At 36.3% G+C, this 21870-nt stretch overlaps 1 protein-coding gene across 4 annotated transcripts in view; it reads right to left on the reverse strand.

Annotated features, from left to right (window-relative positions):
• The window catches only part of ATP2B1 (ATPase plasma membrane Ca2+ transporting 1), a 67619-nt gene that overhangs the window by 34226 nt on the left and 11523 nt on the right, over positions 1–21870 (reverse strand). For all 4 annotated transcript variants that reach the window (XM_077954750.1, XM_015152438.3, XM_077954751.1 and 1 more), the window contains exons 2-8: positions 19838–20035; positions 12357–12611; positions 12142–12267; positions 8008–8148; positions 5216–5254; positions 4049–4210; positions 1784–1998 (exon numbers count right to left, since the gene is read on the reverse strand). In XM_077954750.1, coding sequence (XP_077810876.1) covers positions 1784–1998; positions 4049–4210; positions 5216–5254; positions 8008–8148; positions 12142–12267; positions 12357–12611; positions 19838–20035 — 1136 coding nt within the window. The remainder of the gene's footprint in view (positions 1–1783; positions 1999–4048; positions 4211–5215; positions 5255–8007; positions 8149–12141; positions 12268–12356; positions 12612–19837; positions 20036–21870) is intronic.

Consider the following 21870-nt stretch of genomic DNA (forward strand, 5'->3'; position numbering starts at 1 on the left):
TTAGCAGCAAACTGTGTCTCACTTCTTTCTCTCATTTACAACAGAAAAAATCATTTCTAAAAAACCAACAGTTTTCACAGGGTTTCACAGGGCATTTAAGCCAAAATACCTTATAATTAGTTCTCAGCACTTAATGTGGAATGGGTTAAAAACTATATGAAGTTATTTTACAAAGTGTTTTCTGTGATGACTAATATGCAAGATACTGCAAAAAAATTGGTTCCTTGAAAAAATATGTGAAAAACAGATGCGCACTTCCTAAATTACTTGTGATTTACATATTAAAGATGAGAAGAATGAAGTTTTGCAGTAAAGAAACCATGTTCAGTTTTGTGAAACACTAACAGAGAATCCATAAAGACTATACCTCTGTGAAAAGAACAGTAATTGGTAACATTAGAGCTAGATAAACATCTAATAAAGGCTTAAAAAAGTAGTTAACTTGTTCTTACTAATTTTATATTCAAAAAACATAAATCAATCCTACCAGTATCGTTCTAATCAATTAAAAAATTAGTATCATTAATGACTACTCAAAATGAACTAATGACAGTTTGGTAAAATGACTGTTCTGTGTCCAAAACTTGTATTTACCCCAAATTTTTCAAATTACTTTAAAATATCAAAAAAGGACAAATAGATGACTGATTATACTATATCTTATCACTTTGATACATTTACCAATTTATTTTTTAAATGAAAGTTGTTAAATGCCTGAAAAGAAAATAAACTCAAACAGTAAGCAAAAAACATTCTTATCAAGACAGGTCTAATAATGAAGAGTGGAAAGGCAGAAACGATGACTAATTAATATTGCTCACTGTCAGCAATGTTTCTTAAGGAGAACTAGTAATTAACATTTGAAAATTTACAAAAGCAGCATTCTTCGTTTGGTTATAATTTTTTACCTGCAAGATCATTTTGAAAAAAAAAAGTTCAAAATTGTCCAAGCTACGTTTAAAAAAAAAAAAATGCAATCCACCTTTTCCGTAAGATAGAAAATTGATAAAAATAAATTAATAATCTTCCAAAAGATTATTACTTTAAGGTAAACAGCAGTAAGCAAAGCCATCAAAGCTCATCTCTTAGTATTCTACTTGGAGAACAAGAAGGACTGAGCTACTGTAAATCAAGTGGTCAGAGGAAGGTGACACTTGAAGGGACCTTATGAATAAAGAAAGAGAGCAGGTTACTCAAAGGAAGGAACAAGTGGGCCCTGAAGTAAGAATACAGTTGAGATGTTTGAAAATCATCAGGAAGACTGGTGAGGTTGGGCCAGAGGAGCAGAGAATGAGCAGAGAGGTAAACAAAGGCCAGATTGGCAGGGCCTTGCAGGCCACGGTAAAGAGTTTGCATTTTACTCTAATTGTCATGAGAACTAACTGAAAGGTTTTACACATGGAAATCATAATTTTTAAATTTGTTTTTATTTTTAGAAACATGAGCCTAACTTGCTCACCTTAATTTTACAGATGGAAAAGAGGAGGTGACGTGACTTGACAATATAACTATCACGTAGCGAAAATCACGCTAGAACTGTGCCTAGCAGAGTCGTGCTTAGTATTGTGTCAAGGCTGCCCTTATGTGGAATGCACAGGTCTCTTACAGAGATACTCAACTGGTGGGAGGTACAGGGCATCAATGACAACATTTCTAGAGAAAATAGTGTACGTTTATGAAAGTCCTCACTTTCAGAAGCAGAAAAGGAGTAACTAGATGGGCATTTTCTATACCAGCTAAGGGTTTAAACATAACAACGTCTACTGAACAATTTTCTACTTACTTTGACTGAATAAGCCAGTGAGATCGTGACTGCAAGTGGAAGACCTTCTGGCACTGCGACCACTAAAACCGTAACTCCAATAATGAAGAACTTCACAAAGTACTGTATATAAATTGGTGTGCATTCAGCAAGCCATGGTCTTTTCTGAACCCAGAAGGTGTCAATAACAAAATATAATACTAGAATGATAACTGTGATGGCAGACATCAACAGACCTTTCAGAATAGAAATGAAAGAAAAATGTGATTATTTAAAGTTCCAGACACTAACCACTGCCAGATACATATTAACCACTGTAAAGAGTTATAACTTGCTCGATAGTAATGAATTTCTCTGAGAAATTGTTACTTCTTTCTTGCACCTAACTTGTAACTTGACATTGTCCGATTCAATTTTTTGCTTCCAAGTACAGTCTTGTCCCCAGGAGAACTGGGAGAAAAACACTTAGGATTCTTTCCTTAGACTTAATTATATCTTTGGCCTTGTACTGAAACTGAGACAAAAATAATACGCAATGATAAGGAAGTACCCAAAGCTTAGAATAAACTGGTGCTTTACATGTTCAAGAAGCAAGCTCCCTAATGCTTAAAGAGAAACTGGTAAAAATCTGATCAATGGGGAGACCTGGAATTAAATACTCAACCCATGTTTTTAAAAAATAACATTATAATAAATAAAATTATATAGTACGAATTATTATTTCTTCAATTTTTTTTGCTCTATCCTTACTGTTTCATTAACTTAGTAAACCAAGAGTTAACCATGTATCTTGTGGGATACTCTGCTTTTTGACGTGTATGAAAAAACAGGGCAGCTGGCTGGGTGCAGTGGCTCATGCCTGTAATCCCAGCACTTTGGAAGGTCGAGGTGGGTGGATCACCTGAGATCAGGAATTTGAGACCAGCCAGCCAAACACGGTGAAATCTCATCTCACAAAGATACAAAAATTAGCTGGGCATGGTGGCGCGTGCCTGTAATACCAGCTACTCCAGCTGAGGCAGGAGGATCGCCTGAACCCGGGAGGCAGAGGTTGCAGTGAGCTGAGATCGTGCCACTGCACTCCAGCCTGGGTGACAGAGCGAGACTCCGTCTCCCACCCCCAACCCCCCCCCAAAAGGAGGCAGCTGGGCACAGTAGCTCACGCCTGTAATCCCAAGACTTTGGGAAGCTGAGGTGGCAGGATCACTTGAGCCCAGGCATTTGAGACCAGCCTGGCCAACACGGTGAAACCCCGTCTCTATTAAATATACAAAAATTAGCCAGGTGTAGTGGCGTGCATCTGTAGTCCCAGCTACTTAGGGGGCGAAGGCAGGAGGATAACCTGAGCCTTGGGATGTCGAGGGTTCAGTGAGCTGTGATCATACCACTGTACTCCAGCCTGGGTGACAGAGTGAGACCCTGTCTCCAAAAAAAAAAAAAGAAAAAAGAAAAGAAAAAAGAGAAAAGGTAAGTCCACATATCTGGTTCTAACATTCCAATCTAATGTCTACTAAGTGGATTTACCACCTCAAATTCACTCTTTTCCCCCAACATTACATGAGTCAGTATTACCACTTGGCTACATATTACAAAGAGCAAATATTTGCTATTAGATAATAAGCATACTGAGGACAGAAGCAAAAACATCACTTTTTCCATCACACTCCTAGAGAGTAGTAAAATGATACAATTTAAGCAATTTTAATAATATATGCTTATTTATCCACACAGTGTTCTTCCAAAAACATACTACTGCTGGAGGTCATGCTGTTTTTAACCTTAGAGCTCTGCTTTTTCCCTTAAAGAACAGCTGTATTAACAGGTATTTTCTAGGGATGGCAGTAATGTAGTAACTTCAGCCTCACTACAATAACTCCAGTGCAGAACTTTAACATTAGAGACATAACTAAAAATTCTCATAGATAACCAGTAAAAAGATGAGCAAAATGTGTGATGAAATTTTATTAAAATATAATTAGTTCATCTTAACTGAATAATCTCACAGGTTGCCTTTTCTCCACTTAATGCAGAAATTCAGAGATGAGTGCATAGACTTGTAACTGGACAGACTTAGGCATTAATCCTAACCCGACCGCTTATTAGCAAATTTTAAGTACCTATAGTAACTCAAAGGGCCTGGTGCACTGTAGCTAGAAGTGAAAATATTTCAAACTCCCCTTCTATTCACAAAGTAACAATTTCCAGGCTTAAGTGTGTCAAAAGACAATTTGTAAGCAGAAAGCATATTTAAAAATAAAACACTTAATTTTCTTCTCCATATCATACCTGCTTTGCCAATCTGAACAGCCAGTTTTGTAAGTTTTCCTTGTAAAACAGATTTTTCCTTTTTTGGCAAATTTGCTTTCTTTTTATCTTTTTCATCACCATCTCCACCTTCTTCACTCTTCAGTGGCTGCATTTCCATGGCTGCACCATCCTGGGCTTTTGCTACATTTAAGAGCAAACACAACTTCACTATACTTTAAAGGCACATATCATTATTAATATTTTAAAGAAATTTTAAAAATCAGTTTCTTACAGAAACCAGTAAAGGTATAAGCATTCAGCTTTGTGAGTGTGTGTGTGTGTGTGTGTGTGCACGCGTATGTGTCTACACAGAGAAAATAAGACAATAGTGACATTAGGTTGTGAAACTTTGTACCAGATTTGAAAATGTTGTGCTAGGTAATGAGGATGAGGCATGTACGGTCCTTAAACTAAGAACTAAAGAGTATTAAATTTCTTTTCCTGTGCGTTTTGTTAGGTAACATCTAAACAACATAAATCCCTCCCCTATAATTTATGACCATGATGTAGAGATTATGTATAACCGTATGTATATAGAAATATGCATATATTTATGGACTCTTAAATAAATGCAACATTTATGCTATATATTTTGTGTCTTATGCATTTTTGCTACTAACTATATAATAACCAGTGTTCAAATACTTGAAATACTTGAAAGTTACTCTACATAAACTACTGACCTCGTGTGATGGGGCATAGTTAAAACTCTGTTTCATGCACAAAATTATTAAAAATATTGTACAAAATTACAATCAGACAATGTGTAGAAGGTGTATATGGCAATGTATAGATAAATTTCATGTTTGGAGTTGGGTCTCATCCCCAATATATCTCATTAGGTACATACAAATATTCCAAAATCTGAAAAAAAAAAAATCTGAAATCTGAAACACTTCTGTTCCCAAGCATTTCAGATAAGAGATACTCAACTTGTACCACAAATCATACTTAAAATCTTATTACCATTAACACTGTAGTGATAACATGACTAAGACAACGGCAGGAAGAAAGGTTAATCCAAGCTAACATATATTGTTGATTTTCCCTGCCACATGTATCTTACTTTTGAATAAATATGGTACACAGTAGATCTTTGGATATACTGAAAACAAGCTCACAGTACTTTTGTCTTCCTAAATTTACCTTTGTTGCGATTCTCAATAGCTCCATCTTGTTTCTTATCTGTAGGAACAAAATGGGAATTAAAGCTTTCCAAAAGAAATGAATACAGCCATGCTAAATTATGCAGAAGTAGTTCACATTTCTATAACAGTTGTTACACAATGGTGTGTGTGTCTACAGATTAGAAAACATTTGACTTGTGATGACCTGCTGGGTCAATCACTCCCTAAGTCTCACCTATGGGAGAATACTGCAAAATAATTTAGGGTGTCTATATTTGTTTTATTTTTCCATAAGACTTCACTATTTTATAAGCTATAACAAACCTAAATATGATACAGAAGGTTTTAAAACCAAATACAACCCTAAGAAAGCAGAAAAAGGCAGGGGTGGAGAGGGAGGAGGAAGGGATGTTATAAAAAGACAATGGGCAGCCGGGTGTGGTGGCTCACGCCTGTAATCCCAGCACTTTGGGAGGCCGAGGCAGGTGGATCATCTGAGGTCTGGAGTTTAAGACCAGCCTGGCCAACATGGTGAAACCCTGTCTCTAGTAAAAACAAAAAATTAGCCGGGCATGGTGGCAAGCACCTGTAGTCTCAGCTACTCGGGAGGTTGAGGCGGGAGAGTTGCTTGAACCCAGGAGGCGGAGGTTGCAGTGAGCCAGGATCACGCCATTGCACTCCAGCCTGGGGGACAGAGTGAGACTCCGACTCGAAAAACAAAAAAGACAACTGGCACACAGGAGACTGTTGATGAGACTGAGGACAAAAATTTTATGTACAAAAGATAGGAAAGGCAACTTAGTAAAACTAGAATACGAATGTACAGAATAAACCAGTAAGACTACCAGGTAAGGTAGCTCTCCAAATCAGCTTATATTTGGAAAAAACAGAAAGATGAGCGTTATCTGAAGCCACAAAGTAACAAAGGAAGGGACAGGCCTATTGTCTGGAGTAGGCACTACAATATTAAAAATGACAAAGAGCAGCAGAACCATTCAGTCTATATTCTTCTAGCTTCCTTATCGAGGAGAACTATCTTCAAACGGAAAACATGGAACAAACATGGTCAAGAAGGAATAGAAGCTCAAGATTGATGAGGAGATACTAAGATAATACCTAGCTACTTTTAATGAGCTCAAGTTTGGAGAGACCAGAGGGCCACAGTCCAGGCCACTGAGGGAACTGAGACAGATTACCCTGGACTGCTTCTGAGTAATCGCCAAGGTAGTCAAGGGAATGGGAGAAGGGCTGGAGGTCCACAGATGAAAAAATGTTGCCCTGCTCTTTTAAAAACAAAACAAAACAAAACAAGGGAATCAACAAATTAGATGTTAATTTCTGGGGAATGTTCTGGACTGGATTAATAAAACCAGTGTATAAGACTTAGGGGGAAAAGGAGCTTACTGGAAAAGACACTGTGGAATAAAGTGAGGATGCAAACTTCCCTTCAGCGTCCAGTGACTTTCAACTCCTGTGTATTAGGATGGAGCACAGCATAAAAGAGTAGACTCTTGAGCCACAGAAGAGGGTGCGACCTGCCACTTACTAGCACTTTGATCTAGAGCAAATGACATAATCTCCATAAACCTCAGTTTACTCATCAGTAAAATAAAAAAAAAAAACAGTCTTTATACAGTTGTGAGGATTAATGAGATAGTGCATGTAAAACACTTAGTAAATGGAACCATTATTGTGCTGGTTTTCAAATCGCATTCTACTCAGCCTTAAGAAACCTATGGAAGCACACTGAGAGCTGCTTCAAGGAGGACACAGGAAAAAAACCTAGAATGGGGGGCTTGCTACCTGGATCTGAGTCTAGAACTTTTCACATACATTTTTGTTTCAAATAGAGATTTTATAGCTAATGGCAAAACTCAAAGAACAAAACAAACCACTCAAATATTAAAACCACTGCTGTAGTTATAGCAAACCAGGATTTTAGCCAGGCAGTTATTTTAGAATGTTTCAAAATATTCATGTGAGAAACAACAATATGGGTTTACTATCCTAAATAACATTAAATAAATCTAAGTAGCTAAACCCCAGTAAAATGTCAACCTAAAGGGAAAAGACTCCAGAGGGGTGATCCTGAGTGGGAAGGAAGGGTGGTACAGCAGACACTTCGAAGCAGGGTAGGGAGGGCTTTTGAAAAGTGGCATGCCCCTAACTATGAGATTCTGAGATGTCTCTTGCATGTAACAGTTTCTTGTAAGATCCTTGTGGATAAATGGTATGATTATCAAGTTTGCTGATAACAGAACACTTGGAGGGACAGGAGATACAATAGATCAAAATTTTAAAAAGATTGTGTTATCTAACGATGGGCTGAATATAACAAGAGAAATGTAAGGTGTCAAAGTGAAGTCCTAGTCTTGTGTTAAAAAACCAAGCACATTAAGTATAGAGTAGAAATGTGAATAGCTGAAGAAGATTAGAAGCTCAGTGAAACCAAAATATAACATGGCTGATAAAGAAAGCTACTGCTAAAGTAGCAAAAAAAAAAAAAAATCCGCAAATAGGAAGTGAGAGTTCAATTCATTTTGCTGATCAGATAACAGGAGAGATTCTACACCTAGAGAATAAACGGAAGAATGCCAATGCAAGTATTCAAGTAGATACTGAATTTCTCTGGCCATGTTAAAGAGGACTGATGTATTCTCTAAAGGCCCACGCTATTAAGTCTAAAAGAAAAATCTTCTTTTAACTTTTTGTAGAATTTTTCATACCAGAATCTCTTGAAAGAAGGTATTAGTTCTTAGAAATTATTTGCCATATTTCCAAATACCAATTATAGAAAATTGTTATTCTTACTTTTCTTTTCCTTTTTCTTCTCATCTTTCTTCTCTTCCTCTTCACCTCCAGCTCCAAGTAAGGTAAAGATAATTCCAGTCTGAGAATTTACACCTACAGCTGTAACTACCATTCTTCCAGAGCCTTCCATTACATGAGTACCTATAACCAAAAACATGTTTGTTTTTAAAAATTCTAATAGATTTCCTTGATACACCAAATTTCAAACTTTGGTAATACTGTTTTTAATATCCACAACATTTAGGGAAAAAAAATATACACACATATATAATTTTTTTTTTTTTTTTTGAGATAGGGTCTTGGTCTGTCACCCAGGCTGGAGTGCAACAGTGTGAACATGGCTTACTACAGCCTGGATCTCCTGGGCTGAAGTAACCCTCCCCAGTAGCTGTGACCACAGGTACGTGCCACTACACTCTGCTAATTTTTTAAAAAAAATTTTTGTAGAGACGGGGTCTCACTATGTTGCTCAGGCTGGTCTCAAACTCCTGGGCTCAAGCAATGCTCCCGTCTTGGCCACCCAAAATGTTGGGATTACAGATGTGAGCCACCATGTCTGGATCAATAAAATAAACTTAGTAAGGCTTTAAATAAAACTTATTTCTTATGCTTAAGGTTTTAACTCTAATCAGTCATATCCAAGTTCAAAGCTCAATCTACTACTCACTTACCGTATAATATTAGGTAAATTGTAACAACTCAGTTCCCTGTCTGTACAATTCATAGAAATATAATGAGATTTACATTTCTCATATAAACTTATAAATGTAAAGTGTTTAGCATACTGCCTAGAATTTGTAGGGGTTCAATGAATGCTCATTATTAATTGTAACCTAAGGTATGAGGGACATTTCTCTAAGAAAAACACTGCTTATATGTATCAATGACAACCAATTTCACATTTCCCACACCCAACTTCACAACCTCTACCTAACACAAGCTTTCATTTCTGCCCACCTTCATAATTGCAATAGCCCCCTACTTAGTCTCTGTGTCTTCCCAGTTCATCCTGAAATCCGTTTTAATCTTCCTAAAATGTGATTTCATCATATACTTCTCATGGCTCAAAAATTTCTGATTCTTCACTGCCTACTGGATTGAGTCCAAAGTCCTCACCCTTGAGACCAACCCAGTCTTACAAACTTACTCATCTGCTACTCTAACATAAAATTTCATTACAGAAAACTAGGAATCAGAGATGAGAACATGGACTAAATTTTGACTATGTCCATCAAAACAATTTTGCATGTTGGCAGCCATTACAATTCTAATTTTCTAGAAACTTGCCCAAGGTTATACAACTACTTTTTTTTTTTTGGTAGAGACAGGGTCTGTGTCACCCAGGCTGGTCTCAATAATTGTCTCCTGTCTCAGTCCCCAAAGTGCTGGAATTACAGGTGCGAGTCACCGTGCTCAGCCTGAAGGTTATACAACTATTAAATGTCAAGGCAAATATTCAGTCCAGTTCTGTCAGAGGATAAAGAGTATATTCTTCTTTAGTTATAATGCTGAGAAGTTTGCTTACAGTTCTCCAACTTGTACATCCACATCTCTATATTTTTCCTGATTCACTAAAAGGCTTCTAATCCCTCTAGTCTAATCTTTTTGTTAGTTTTAAGGAGGCTTTAAAGCAACTTTTTTTTTTTTACACTAAAGTCTACTTTACAGTTATCACTGATTTGTATTTTATTTCGTCATTTACAACCTTCTGGAGCATAGTGAACGTAGCATCTACCACAATCTTATGTACCAAGTTGATGCTCAAGGAATATTTGCTAAGTACATTCATAATATATATGTACTTACTCAAGCATTTAAGAATCTATATTTGGCTATTAATTACTGAGTAACTCACCCAAAATTGTTTTTTAGGCTTCTGCTTTCTTGCTTTTAAAAATCTATATTGATTATTTCACTAGTTACTAGCTTCTTTGCCAGTGAAAGTGCAGGGAAAACAAGAAATACAATTCAAGATAGTGAAACAGTAAGTATTATGCATAACAGACAACTTATTTCTTTTAACAATTCTGGTTTTTTCCAGACTCCAATGTTTTAGGTTCTATTTTGCCTTACCACAGGTAATCAGATGTTGGCAATGAATGTGCTCAGGCAAAGTAAACAGTTTTAAGTCTTGGTCATATCCCCACCACTAACTGAATACTGCTTTTAAAAATCTAAACTTAAGAAGCCAAGAACAGCAGTCAGAGATGGCATCATGAGAGTAAATTTAAAAATAAATGCATGTCATGCTTTTTAGTACATTTTTGGAATAGGGAAATAAATGCAGAAAAACTTTCCCACCCATACTGTGATAAGGGACTCTACAAAGTTATTTCAGTCTTTTCTTAAATGTGGGAAATTTATAGAGTTCTCCTGGTATACTTGGTGTGTCAGGAACCTGAGTCTACACAAAGCTTACCAGTCATCTCCGTTAAAACAGAAAGGATCAAAGTTCAGTTAAAGGAAATCAACCTGAAGAGCTAAGCACTATGTAAATAAGTGAGATGTACATAAAAGTCCATGCACTATACATAGCAAACAGGAGACTATCTTAATTTGTTACACATTGTGGTCTGGTTAATCTGTGATGGTAAGGTATGATTAGATAGCTTCCCTCTCCTTTGGAAAGGTTATAGATTTTATTTGGTTAACATTAACTACAATTTCTTAGAAGCACAGCAAGGTAAGTAGAATGAGTTAATACATTATACTTATATATCCAAGTTCTTTCTGGCTATTTGGTATAAATTACAAGCACACGAATACAAAGAAAAATCCAAACAGGGTGTGAATGTTCTAAGTGGCACAGGATACTGAAAGTATACACATCTCAAGATTTTTTTTTTTTTTTTGATGAAACGTAAGTCTGTATTAGAATTGGAACTTTTATCCTATTTATAATGGTGTTTATAAGTGTAATTACTCTGATTTTTTTGCAATAAGACTTTCCAGCCAATATAAATGTGTCTGGTTCTTCGCAATAGGCTTCTTTTGGTATGCATTTATAAATCTTAAAAAGTTATGGTTAAACTTAGGTTTTGCTTCAAAGTTGTGATTCTAACTTAATTGACCCTTGAGGATATCACAGGTTTGACTCTGGTTTCAGCAGCAATCATCTGACAATGTATAAAATGTTGACAATCTATCAACATCTGATAATGACAGAAGACTTCATGTAGAAGGCTACATTTGGCTTTCCCAAAACTGTAGTATAAATTCAATCTAACAAGTACAGTTCTGATCGACAATTTCATAAATTCCATATAGAATACTGAGAAATTAAGAACAGGAACCTTAGAACCTAAAAGTTAAAAGAATTAATATGATTTGGGGGTCAATTTGTGATATTATAGCTTTCTCTCATTCAGTGTTTTGCAAGCGAACTTGTAATTTTTCCCACCACCCTTCCACTTCATATTTACTTAGTTCAACTTAGTTCAAGCTGTAACAATGAGGTTATTACAAGAGCCTGCCATGCTATCACCCTCCATTTCAAACAGTATCCTCACCTACCCTTCCCTTTTCCAATCCTAGAACATATCTCAACCATTTGCAAATTCAATTCTGACTAGATGGAGGTGTGACTGCTAGACCTACTGTTGGTTAGTCATATAATACTAAATAGTTTATATCTCAAACTCATTCTTCAGCAGTTAGATGAAGGAGTTGGATTAGGTAAACTTTAAGGATTTTACTAGTTCTTAAGAAAAAAAATCTGTCCTTTGTAGAGCATCACAGAGAATTCATTAATTTGCTTTAAACATATAATCATTCTTTAATTTTATACTTCAATAGGCATTAAAAATAGTCATGATACAGAATAACACACCAATTCAATAGATATCAATAGGCCTATATTGCAGTTTTATCATTGCACTAGCATGAATACTGAATCTCAAATCTCTTGATTTTTTGGACTCTAGTCCCTCATTTGCAAAATATACCTCTGCATTCAAAGATTTCTAATGTTTTTGTCAGCTTACCAAAAAAAGTCTAAAGGATTACAACAGTAGAAGGTAGCATAAAATACAGATTCCTCTTTATATTATTGACTCTTAGGGAAATGGTGTTTGCTGACAATGGTACATAGTTGCGAAAGAGGAAAGTGTTCAAAGATATAAAAGAAATTTTTACCTGATAGAAGTAAGGGATCCTTATCTAAAGACTTTTTAACATGATCTGATTCACCAGTCAATGAGCTTTCATCAATTTTAAGATCGTTGCCTTGAATAAGTATGCCATCAGCTGGAAGAAGATCACCTAAAATAAAAAGTAATGATATACTAAACTATAAACAAGATTACAGTAATTTTATGTTTAGTGTCAGATGTATTGCTCTTTTTACTTACCATATTTCACTTGAGCAATATCTCCAACAGTAATGTCAGCTACAGGTATTTGAATGACCTGACCACCCCTGATGACAGTGAACTTCTGTTCTTGTTCAATTCGGCTCTGCAAACCTCTAAACTGTTTTTCCTTACTCCAGTCATTGAAAGCTGTTACTAACACCACACACACTACAGACAAGAGGATTGCCGCTCCTTCAATCCAACCAGTTTCACCTTCACCTTCTTCCTCCCCAACAGAAACTTCTCCACAAACTATTTGGAAAGAAAGAAAATGCTTATCAAAAAGATTCTGAATTGATGACAACATACATATAATAACTCTAAATCATATTTTTGTGTTAATTATGTTTACTTTATCAATTTTACTTATAGCAATAAATACTTTATTAAATTCAAAGCATTCCGTAAGAACTCTATGTCACTTTCAAGTTCCCTGCTTCTGAGATTCTCAATCTCAGGAGAGGGAGGCAGTCTAGGTAGGTTACTAGTTAAGAGTAAGGACACTGAAGGAGATGAAATATCAGTCCTAAGGCAAGTTACTTATTTTTGAGACTTGGTTTCTTCATCGTCAAATTATGATACCACCAGCTATTCCAGAGTTATTGTGAGGATTAAATGTGAGGATACCGGTAAAGTAGGTACAGCAGTGGCTAAGGCTTTCTTCACACTCAACCAAGGGCTAGCCATATTAATTATTACATATGACAGACAAGATATACATGAAAAGTTAGTATTATGTGAAACCCAAGAATCATGCTTATTTACTATGTCATTTTTACTGAACTGTGATCAAAGCTTGGCTTTTATAACATGAAAAGTTAAACAAAGTGCTACTTGTTATTCCAACCATTTGAGTACATGCTAGGTGCCAGACACTATTTTAGGAGACAGAAATACAGTAATGAATAAGACACACAAGCTCTCTCTCCTCATGGAATCCATACTCAGACTGGGGACGGTGTATGAAGAATTCAGGTAACAATACACAAATAAATAATTTACACAAATAATTTTACGTATCGACAAGTGCCATGAAGAAAAACATAGTGATGTGCTATTAAATAAGAAAGAGGGATAACTGAGGTTCAGTGAACAGAGAAGACCCCTTTGAGGTATCCATGACATGTGAACTACAAACCAAATGCTCGTAGAGAACCAGCCATATAAATCTAAGAAAGAAAGAAAAAAAAATTCAGAGAGAGATTAAAGTCAGTACAAATGGCAGAAAAGAGATCAGAAAAGGATTGGGGAGGTGGCGGGGGGAGGGGGAGAATGAGCCAAAACTCTATAGTCAATAATGGTGAAGAATAACAGAACAGTGCTTTTTGACTTCAGGCTGTAATCTAGTTGTGAGTCCAAAATCAATTCAGTGGCTCATGACCAGCATTCTGAAAAATGAAACAAATCAAAATAGAAAGGACATGTATGTACTAAGGATAAGTGTTACTTCCTGAAACGCTGATTACTTATAAATTCACATGAAGGAATACAGGCTTCTGGGTTGCTATGTGAAGTTATTTCTTTATGAATTGAACTGAAATGTCTGAAAGCCACTGGTTCTCTTGAAACAGAAAGCAGGAGGATTATTCAGAAGAAAAGAAGGAGTAAATAAACGACACTAGAAATTATTAAAGCGTGTTCTAGCATGGTGAGCACCGATTGAAGAAAACATCTGAGGTGTGAGGGCGCTGACTAAAAAGCAATCTGGGAGGGAAGACAGGGAATGAAGTAAGATCAATTGGGGATGAAATGGAAGACTTGATGTGAACAGTTACAAAAAATATCCTGAGAACCACAAGCAGGATTCAATTGTCGATGTGAGGTACAAGCAGGATAATCCAACAGAACCCCCTCCAACCCAAATACCAGAATTTCTATTTTAATTATTTTCAAGCTCAAGAAATCACCATGTGTCATTATGTAAAATAACCAGTTAAGTGATTTTAAGATTTACATTTGGTTTAACAGTCAAGGCTGTAAGAATGACTCTCCCCGCTCCATTCTTCCCTCTAGCCAGAAGACAGGAGATTAACTCCGAATTAGAGCAACTCTGGACTCAGGATCACATGATAGAACACCATATGCTGACCACTTTCACCAACTTGGAAACAGCTAACATATTATCCAAGTGAAGCATTTTACTGGGTTTTGATGTCATTTATTACACAAAAAATGCAATACTTTACATACAAAAACAACAGATTGACATCAGACAATGCAATTTACCAGTCATATTTTAACAAATACCTTTGCATAACTGGTGGGTATCATGAAAATGAGTATGATTTAGTAACTACACTTTTCCCACTTGGATTTATATAATGTTGTGTTTCTTTTTAGCTATGAGACATTAAAGCCAATTTCTGAAAGTAATCAAACTTAGACCTAAATCAGGTTAACAATAATGTTTTATGGCTACAAGAAAAAACCAAACGTTAAATTTTATTTTATTTTTTTATTTTTTTGGAGACAAAGTCTCACTTTGTTGCTCAGGCTGGAGTGCAGTGGTGTCAATGTGGCTCACTGCAGCCTCAACCGCCTGGGCTCAAGCAATCCTCCTACCTCAGCCTCCCAAGTAGCTTAGACCACAAGGCGCATGCCACCATGCCCAGCTCATTTAAAAAATTTTCTGTAGAGATGGGATCTCGCCACATTGCCCAGGTTGGCCTTGAACTCCTGGCCTCAAGCAATCCTCCCGCCTCAGCCTCCCAAAGTGCTGAGATTACAGGTATGAGTCACTGTGCCCAGCTTTATCTTTTACTTTCAATTTCTATTTTTTCTATATGCTGAAAATATACAAATTATATATAGTTATAAATATAATTAATAAATGCATCATTTGGAGGTATGTGCTCATTTTTTCCCTGATAGAGTAAATAACCAAAAAAGTTTAAAGACCAACGCAACAGAGGTTAAGGAGGGGAAAGAATTACGGACAATTATACAATTTTCAGCTCTAAATGTGACATGGATATCCACCATTAAACTACTGAATATTTCAAAAGAGAAATGGAAACAAATTAATGACATATTTCATTTCATGTATAGTTCTCTATACCACATGGATAAGACCAAAACAATCTTGAAATAGATAGTACAAAATATAAATCCTTTCCTACTGACAATGATTACAAATTTTTAGAGGAGTTATAGGGGAAAAAGGATCAAAGTTACAAACTGACAATAGCTTACAGTTATATATATGTATAAATATATAAAGAATTTTAACAATGTTTTCAGTAAAGTCCAAGCTCAAATATAATAATAAAAATCTGTATTATCAAAGGTGTTCTGTTGTAAATATATTCAACTGAGAGACATGCACAATCTAAATTCAGTCAATACTCTCTACCACAAGGCAAATATTCCATGTTAAAACCTCCTAGTTGAGCTATTCCTTGGGTGATGTATCAAGTTTGTACATTAATAGTATAGAGAAATAGTTCTCAAAGTGCTGTCGTGAAACCTGAAGGGGATTCCTATTTTCATAATTTGAAGACATAATTATTGGCCTCATATTTCATTAATGTATAATTTTCTAAAGATTATGTTGCATGTGATAATGTGACATAATCAATACAGAAACAGATAGGAGAACCGAGCTATCTTCAATTAAGCTGGGCATTAAAGAGATATGACACCACTCTTTACATTATTTCATTTAAAAATTCATTACTGGGGGAACACTTTTCATCAAAATGCTATCTATGTGACTATACAATAGATTATTATCTAAAAATGCATTGATAAATATTTTGTCCAGCTTTACTGCAGTATGATTGATAAAACTGCATATATTTAGGGTATATGACAAAATATTTTGATAGGGGTATATACTGTGAAAAGATTACCACAATCGTTAACATATCCATCACCTCATATAGTTACCTTTTTTTGTGGTGAGAAGACATTGATAAATATTCAAAAATTTTTCCATTTTAATTTAGAATATACGAAATATTTACAGGAATAATTCACATAATCAAAAGCTCTTTGGAGTCCTAAATACTTCAAGAGTTTGAAGAGGTCTTGAGACCAAAAAGTTTGAGAACCCCTGTTAAGTGCAGATACCAGTAACTATAGATTTATTTATGGTTTGGGCTACAGCATATATTTTTACATTAAATAATATTAGTAAGACATTTTGATCATTTAGATTTCTATGACTGCAGATTTACAAATAGATTTCTTTTAAGCAAGTTACTACACCTCAGTGTTGACATGTAACATGACAAAAAGATACACGTAGTGTACTAATAAATGATTTTTTAAAATGCAAGGCTGGGAGCGCTGGCTCACGCGTGTAATCTGAGCACTTTGGGAGGCCGAGGCGGGCAGATCACCTGAGGTCAGGGGTTTGAGACCAGCCTGGCCAACACGGTGAAACCCCGTGTCTACTAAAAATACAAAAATTAGCCAGGCATGGTGGCGCATGCCTATTGTCCCAGCTACTCAGGAGGCTGAGGCAGCAGAATCACTTGAACCTTGGAGGTGGAGGCTGCAGTGAGCCAAGATAGTGCCACCGCACTCCAGTCTGGGCGACAGAGTGAGACTCTGTCTTAATATATATACTGTCTCTCTCTATATATTATATATATATGTCTCAATATACGTATTTTATGTATATGTCTCTATATACATATTTTATTTTATATATATAATAAAAATAAAAAATGCAAATACCAAATAACTTTTCACCATGGAACAAAAAATCTTTATATGCTTCATTAAGAACTTCTAGTGAACTCTGACTCTTCTAAAAGGGCCTTACAACACCGACAGCTCTAGATTATCTTCTCGTTGGATTTTAATACCTGTATCTCCTTTAACAAATTTAGGAAAGGACCTGTCACTACATCTTACAAAGGAAGCAGTCTGAATTCCAAAAAGATTTGTCCTGGACCTTGCTGGTAATAAACTCCACTTCTTGAAAGTATTTTTCTTTTGTTTTCTAAGAAAACTAAATTGTTCAAAGTAAAAAGCTTTTATTAATCTGCTAACTCAATTCTAGAAAACCAATACCCAATATTCGATAGTGAGAGCCAGATAGGAGGAAAACTGAAAAAAATCAGCTGTATGTTGCTTAAGATGATATGACCCCCCTTTTCAGATACACACATATACCTATGAACCATCATACATTTACATATATGAGTGCTCATAGACACATGGACACATATTTAAAATCTTAAAGGATTTGGGTATAGCAAGAATCTCTAAGAAGTGGGATTTCTACTTTGGGAGGCCGAGGCGGGCAGATCACAAGGTTAGGAGTTCGAGACCATCCTGGCTAACACGGTGAAACCCCATCTCTGCTAAAAATAAAAAAAATTAGCCGGGCGTGGTGGCGGGCGCCTGTAGTCCCAGCTACTTGGGAGGCTGAGGCAGGAGAACGGCGTGAACCCGGGAGGCGGAGCTGGCAGCGAGCCACTGCACTCCAACCTAGACGACAGAGCCAGACTCCATCTCAAAAAAAAAAAAAAAAAAAGAAGTGGGATTTCCAGTGAATATTATTTTTATTTGGACTGTCTTCGCCCACCCCCATTATTATTTTTAAACAGTAAAATAGGTACTACTTATTTAGTAAAAACAAATAAAAGTTTAAAAATAATTTAGCTCAACACTGACAAGAATATTGTCTAAATCCCTTCTTATCTATAGTGATTTTCAACCAGAGGCAACTTTGCTCCCTATGGGACACACAGCAAAATCTGGAGATGTTTTTGGTTGCCTCACTTGGGGTGGAGTGCAGGATGAATACGGCGGCAAAGAATTTTGTCGCTCAAAATGTCAGTCGTGCTGCTGCTAAGAAACTTTGAACTATACTAATCTCAGATAAACTGGTTTATGCTGTGTCCAAATTTCTTTAAAGAGAAAGAATACAATTTTACATGAGCCTCGGTACATCTTTTAAATAATTACATAATTATTGATAGAGTTTGGATGTTTGTCCCCTCCAAATCTCATGCTGAAATGATCCCTAGTGTTGAAAGCAGAACTTAGGGGGAGCTGTTTGGATCATGGGGGTGGATCCCTCATGAATGGCTTGGTGCCCTCCCCATGGTGATGAGTTCACACAAGAGTTGATCCTTTAAAAAGCCTGGCCCCTCCAGGACACCTCTTGCTCCCTCTCTCTCCATGTGTTCTGCCTGCTCCTGCTTCGCCTTCTGCCATGACTGTAAGCTTTCTGAGGCCCTCACCAGAAGCAGATGCTGGCACCACGTTTCCTGTACAGCCTGCAGAACCTTTTCTTGTAAGTTAGTCAGTCTCAGGTATTCTTATACAGCAATGCAAACAGATTAACATAATTACCCTACCGAACTTTTAGAGTTAGCAAGTATCTCTTCACAACTTGAAAGGGTATAGGAATGAAGCTTTCACAAACAAAAATATTTTGGTGAATCAGCCTTTTGATACATAAAATACTATCGGTTTATTTTATATTATAGCTACTTAAATATAGTAACCAAAATGCATGCTAGATTTCCTACCAGTTACATAATCTACCAGCAGAACTATTAATTTGAAATAAATTTTTTAAAAGGCAGAAAAAAATTTAAAAGAGAAAGGGACAGAAAGATAGGAGGAAAAAACATTTGTAGGTACACGTTAAAGCAAATCTACCACGCCATAATGGATTTCTCTGTTGGTTACGATACCCTGCACAGGTTGAGTATCCCTTTTCTGAAATGCTTGGGATCAAAAATGTTTTAATTTTTTCAGATTTGGGAATATCTGCATATATATAATCAGATATCTTGGGGATGGAACCCAAGTCTAAACAAGAATTTGTGTTTCATACACAGCTTATACACATAGCCTAAAAGTAATTTTATACAATAATTTAAAAATAATCTTGTATATGAGACAAAATTTGTGGTAAGTACTTATGTGTGGAATTTTTCCACTTGTGGCATCATGTCGGCACTCAAAAATTTTGAATTTCAAAGCAGCTCAGATTTTCATACTAGCAATGTTCAACCTATAGTATAATGGCAAGGAAATTTTCTATAACAGCAAGGAAATTATTCAAATAGTGTATATAGCAAAATACTTTAAGAACTTGACTAGTAATGCATTTGGGAAGAGAATAGAATTTTGCTTTCATAATGACATTTTCCAAAAGAAACCAAAAATTAAAAACTAAAATTGTTTCATAGTATAGTGTTCTAAAAAACTTAAAAACTGTGATAGCAAGGACCATGTCATATACGTGGCACAGGTCTGTGCCAGACACATAGTAAGCATATATGGATAGGTTATTTCACCTCTGTGCCTCACTGTAAAAGGGAGGTAACACAATCTAATTCATAGGTTTACTGTGAAAATTATCTGAGACAATATACTTAAAGTACTTAGAACAGTGCCTAGCACATAGCAAACATCAATAAATGCTGGCCAGCTATTATTATGCATTAACTAAATGAATTAGCTGAGCTAGTATCAGACATGTCCTTTTTTTCCCCCCATTTACTTACGTGCATTATCCCCTTCTGGAGGCTGATAAAAAGAAAGGCCCAATGATACTATGGCTGCAATTTCTAATATAATTAAAGTGACATCTTGTAATGCTTCCCATACTAATTGAAGAAAGGTTTTTGGCTTTTTAGGAGGTATAAAATTCTTTCCAAACACTGCTTCTCTTCTTTCTAAATCTGCAGGGTTTCCACTTAAACCTAATAAAAAGAAACAAATTTCAGTGAATAGTTTTACTTCTTACAAATGAAAATATATATTTTTATTCAAAATACCTTAACTCATCACTCTAGATTGTAATTTCTAAGACCCTACCAAAATGTTTACTTTCATGCTTTAAGTGTACAGAATTTAAATCACTGAAAAACATGTGCAGGTCTTTAAAAGAACACTTTAAGTAGATAAGTCAGGACTGGACTAAGAATTTTCACTTTCCCAACTGCTTATTTTTGTTTGTTATTTTGCTTGTTGGTTTTCTGGGGACAGAGTCTTGCTCTGTCACCCAGGTTGGTGTGCAGTGGCACAATCTCGGCTCACTGCAACCTCTGCCTCCCAGGTTCAAGCAATTCTCCCACCTCAGCTTCTCGAGTAGCTGGGACTATAGGTGCATGCCACCATGCCTGGCTAATTTTTGTATTTTTAGTAGTGACAGGGCTTCCCCATGTTGGCCAGGCTAGTCTCGAACTCTTGACCTAAGGTGATGCACCTGCCTCAGCCTCCCAAAGTGCTGCGATTACAGATGTGAGCCACCATGCCCAGTCAACATTGCTTATTTCTGATCATACTATCTTACACCATCTTGTATATGTTAGCAATCAAAACTGTTATGACAGTTCGATGGTTTTCATATTGGAGTTAAACATTTCCCCGACCTTAGGATATTGCCCTCACAAAACTGGGAAGTTTATATATAAAAATATATATATATACACACACACACACACATATATATAAACACACACATATATATATGTATGTATATTTGGCTTAGTTATATAGATATAGACATAGATTTGGTTTAGTTATTGCACCCTGGACAACAGTGAAAGGCTGATTTTTTTACTCTCATTTGCTGAATAACAGTGAAAAGTTAATCTATCACAAGCTCTAAAGGCTTCTCTAAAATGTCTCTGTTAGATTGATAAAAGATTCGCAAAGTCACATTAACAGGATACTTAGGATGATCTTTCTTAGAAGTGATAGGTGGTGCTATTGAATGTACCTATTGTCACTTAAGGTAAAAGGTATATTGTAGGACATATACTGTATGATGTAACATTTATTGTCTAGACTATGGAATTAGAAAGATATGAGGAGGTTAAGACAGAGCTAGTGGGATGAACATCCATTTTGCCATTCCTACACCCTACCGAGTAAGTCTTTAACCTTGTTGATCCTGTCAAACCCAGATATATCCCGATTAGTTAATGCAAAGTGTGTACATATGTACATTATTGTGGGAGTGTAACAGTACAGGCAGCAGTGACAAATGGTATTTTTCCTTAGTCTGTGTAAGAATGCTAGAGAAGCCAGGCACAGTGGCTCACGCCTATAATCCCAACACTTTGGGAGGCCGAGGCGGGCAGATCACCTGAGGTCGGGAGTTCGAGACCAGCCTGCCCAACATGGCGAAATCCCATCTCTACTAAAAACACAAAAATTAACCAGGTATGGTGGTGGGTGCCTATAATTCCAGCTGCTCAGGAGGCTGAGGCATGAGAATCGCTTGCGCACAGGAGGCCGAGGTTGCAGTGAGCCAAGATCACGCCACTGCACTCCAGCCTGGGGAAAAGAGCAAGACTCTGCTTCCGAAAAAGAAAGAAAGAAAGAAAAAGAATGCTAGAGAAGAAGGCAGAGATAAACAGGTTAATATCATTTTAACTTCTCATATTAAATCTAACTTCAATTTGTGTTTTTGGCAAGAGCCTATTCCAAGAGAATATCAAAGGAGGAAGACAGGAAAACAGCAGATTACTGTAAGACTCTCAGCTTTAAGTGCTTTAACTATTAATCTCACTGCTCAGGCAGGCAAAGA

Source organism: Macaca mulatta, chromosome 11, assembly GCF_049350105.2.
Source record: "Macaca mulatta isolate MMU2019108-1 chromosome 11, T2T-MMU8v2.0, whole genome shotgun sequence".
NCBI classification, from domain to species: domain Eukaryota; kingdom Metazoa; phylum Chordata; class Mammalia; order Primates; family Cercopithecidae; genus Macaca; species Macaca mulatta.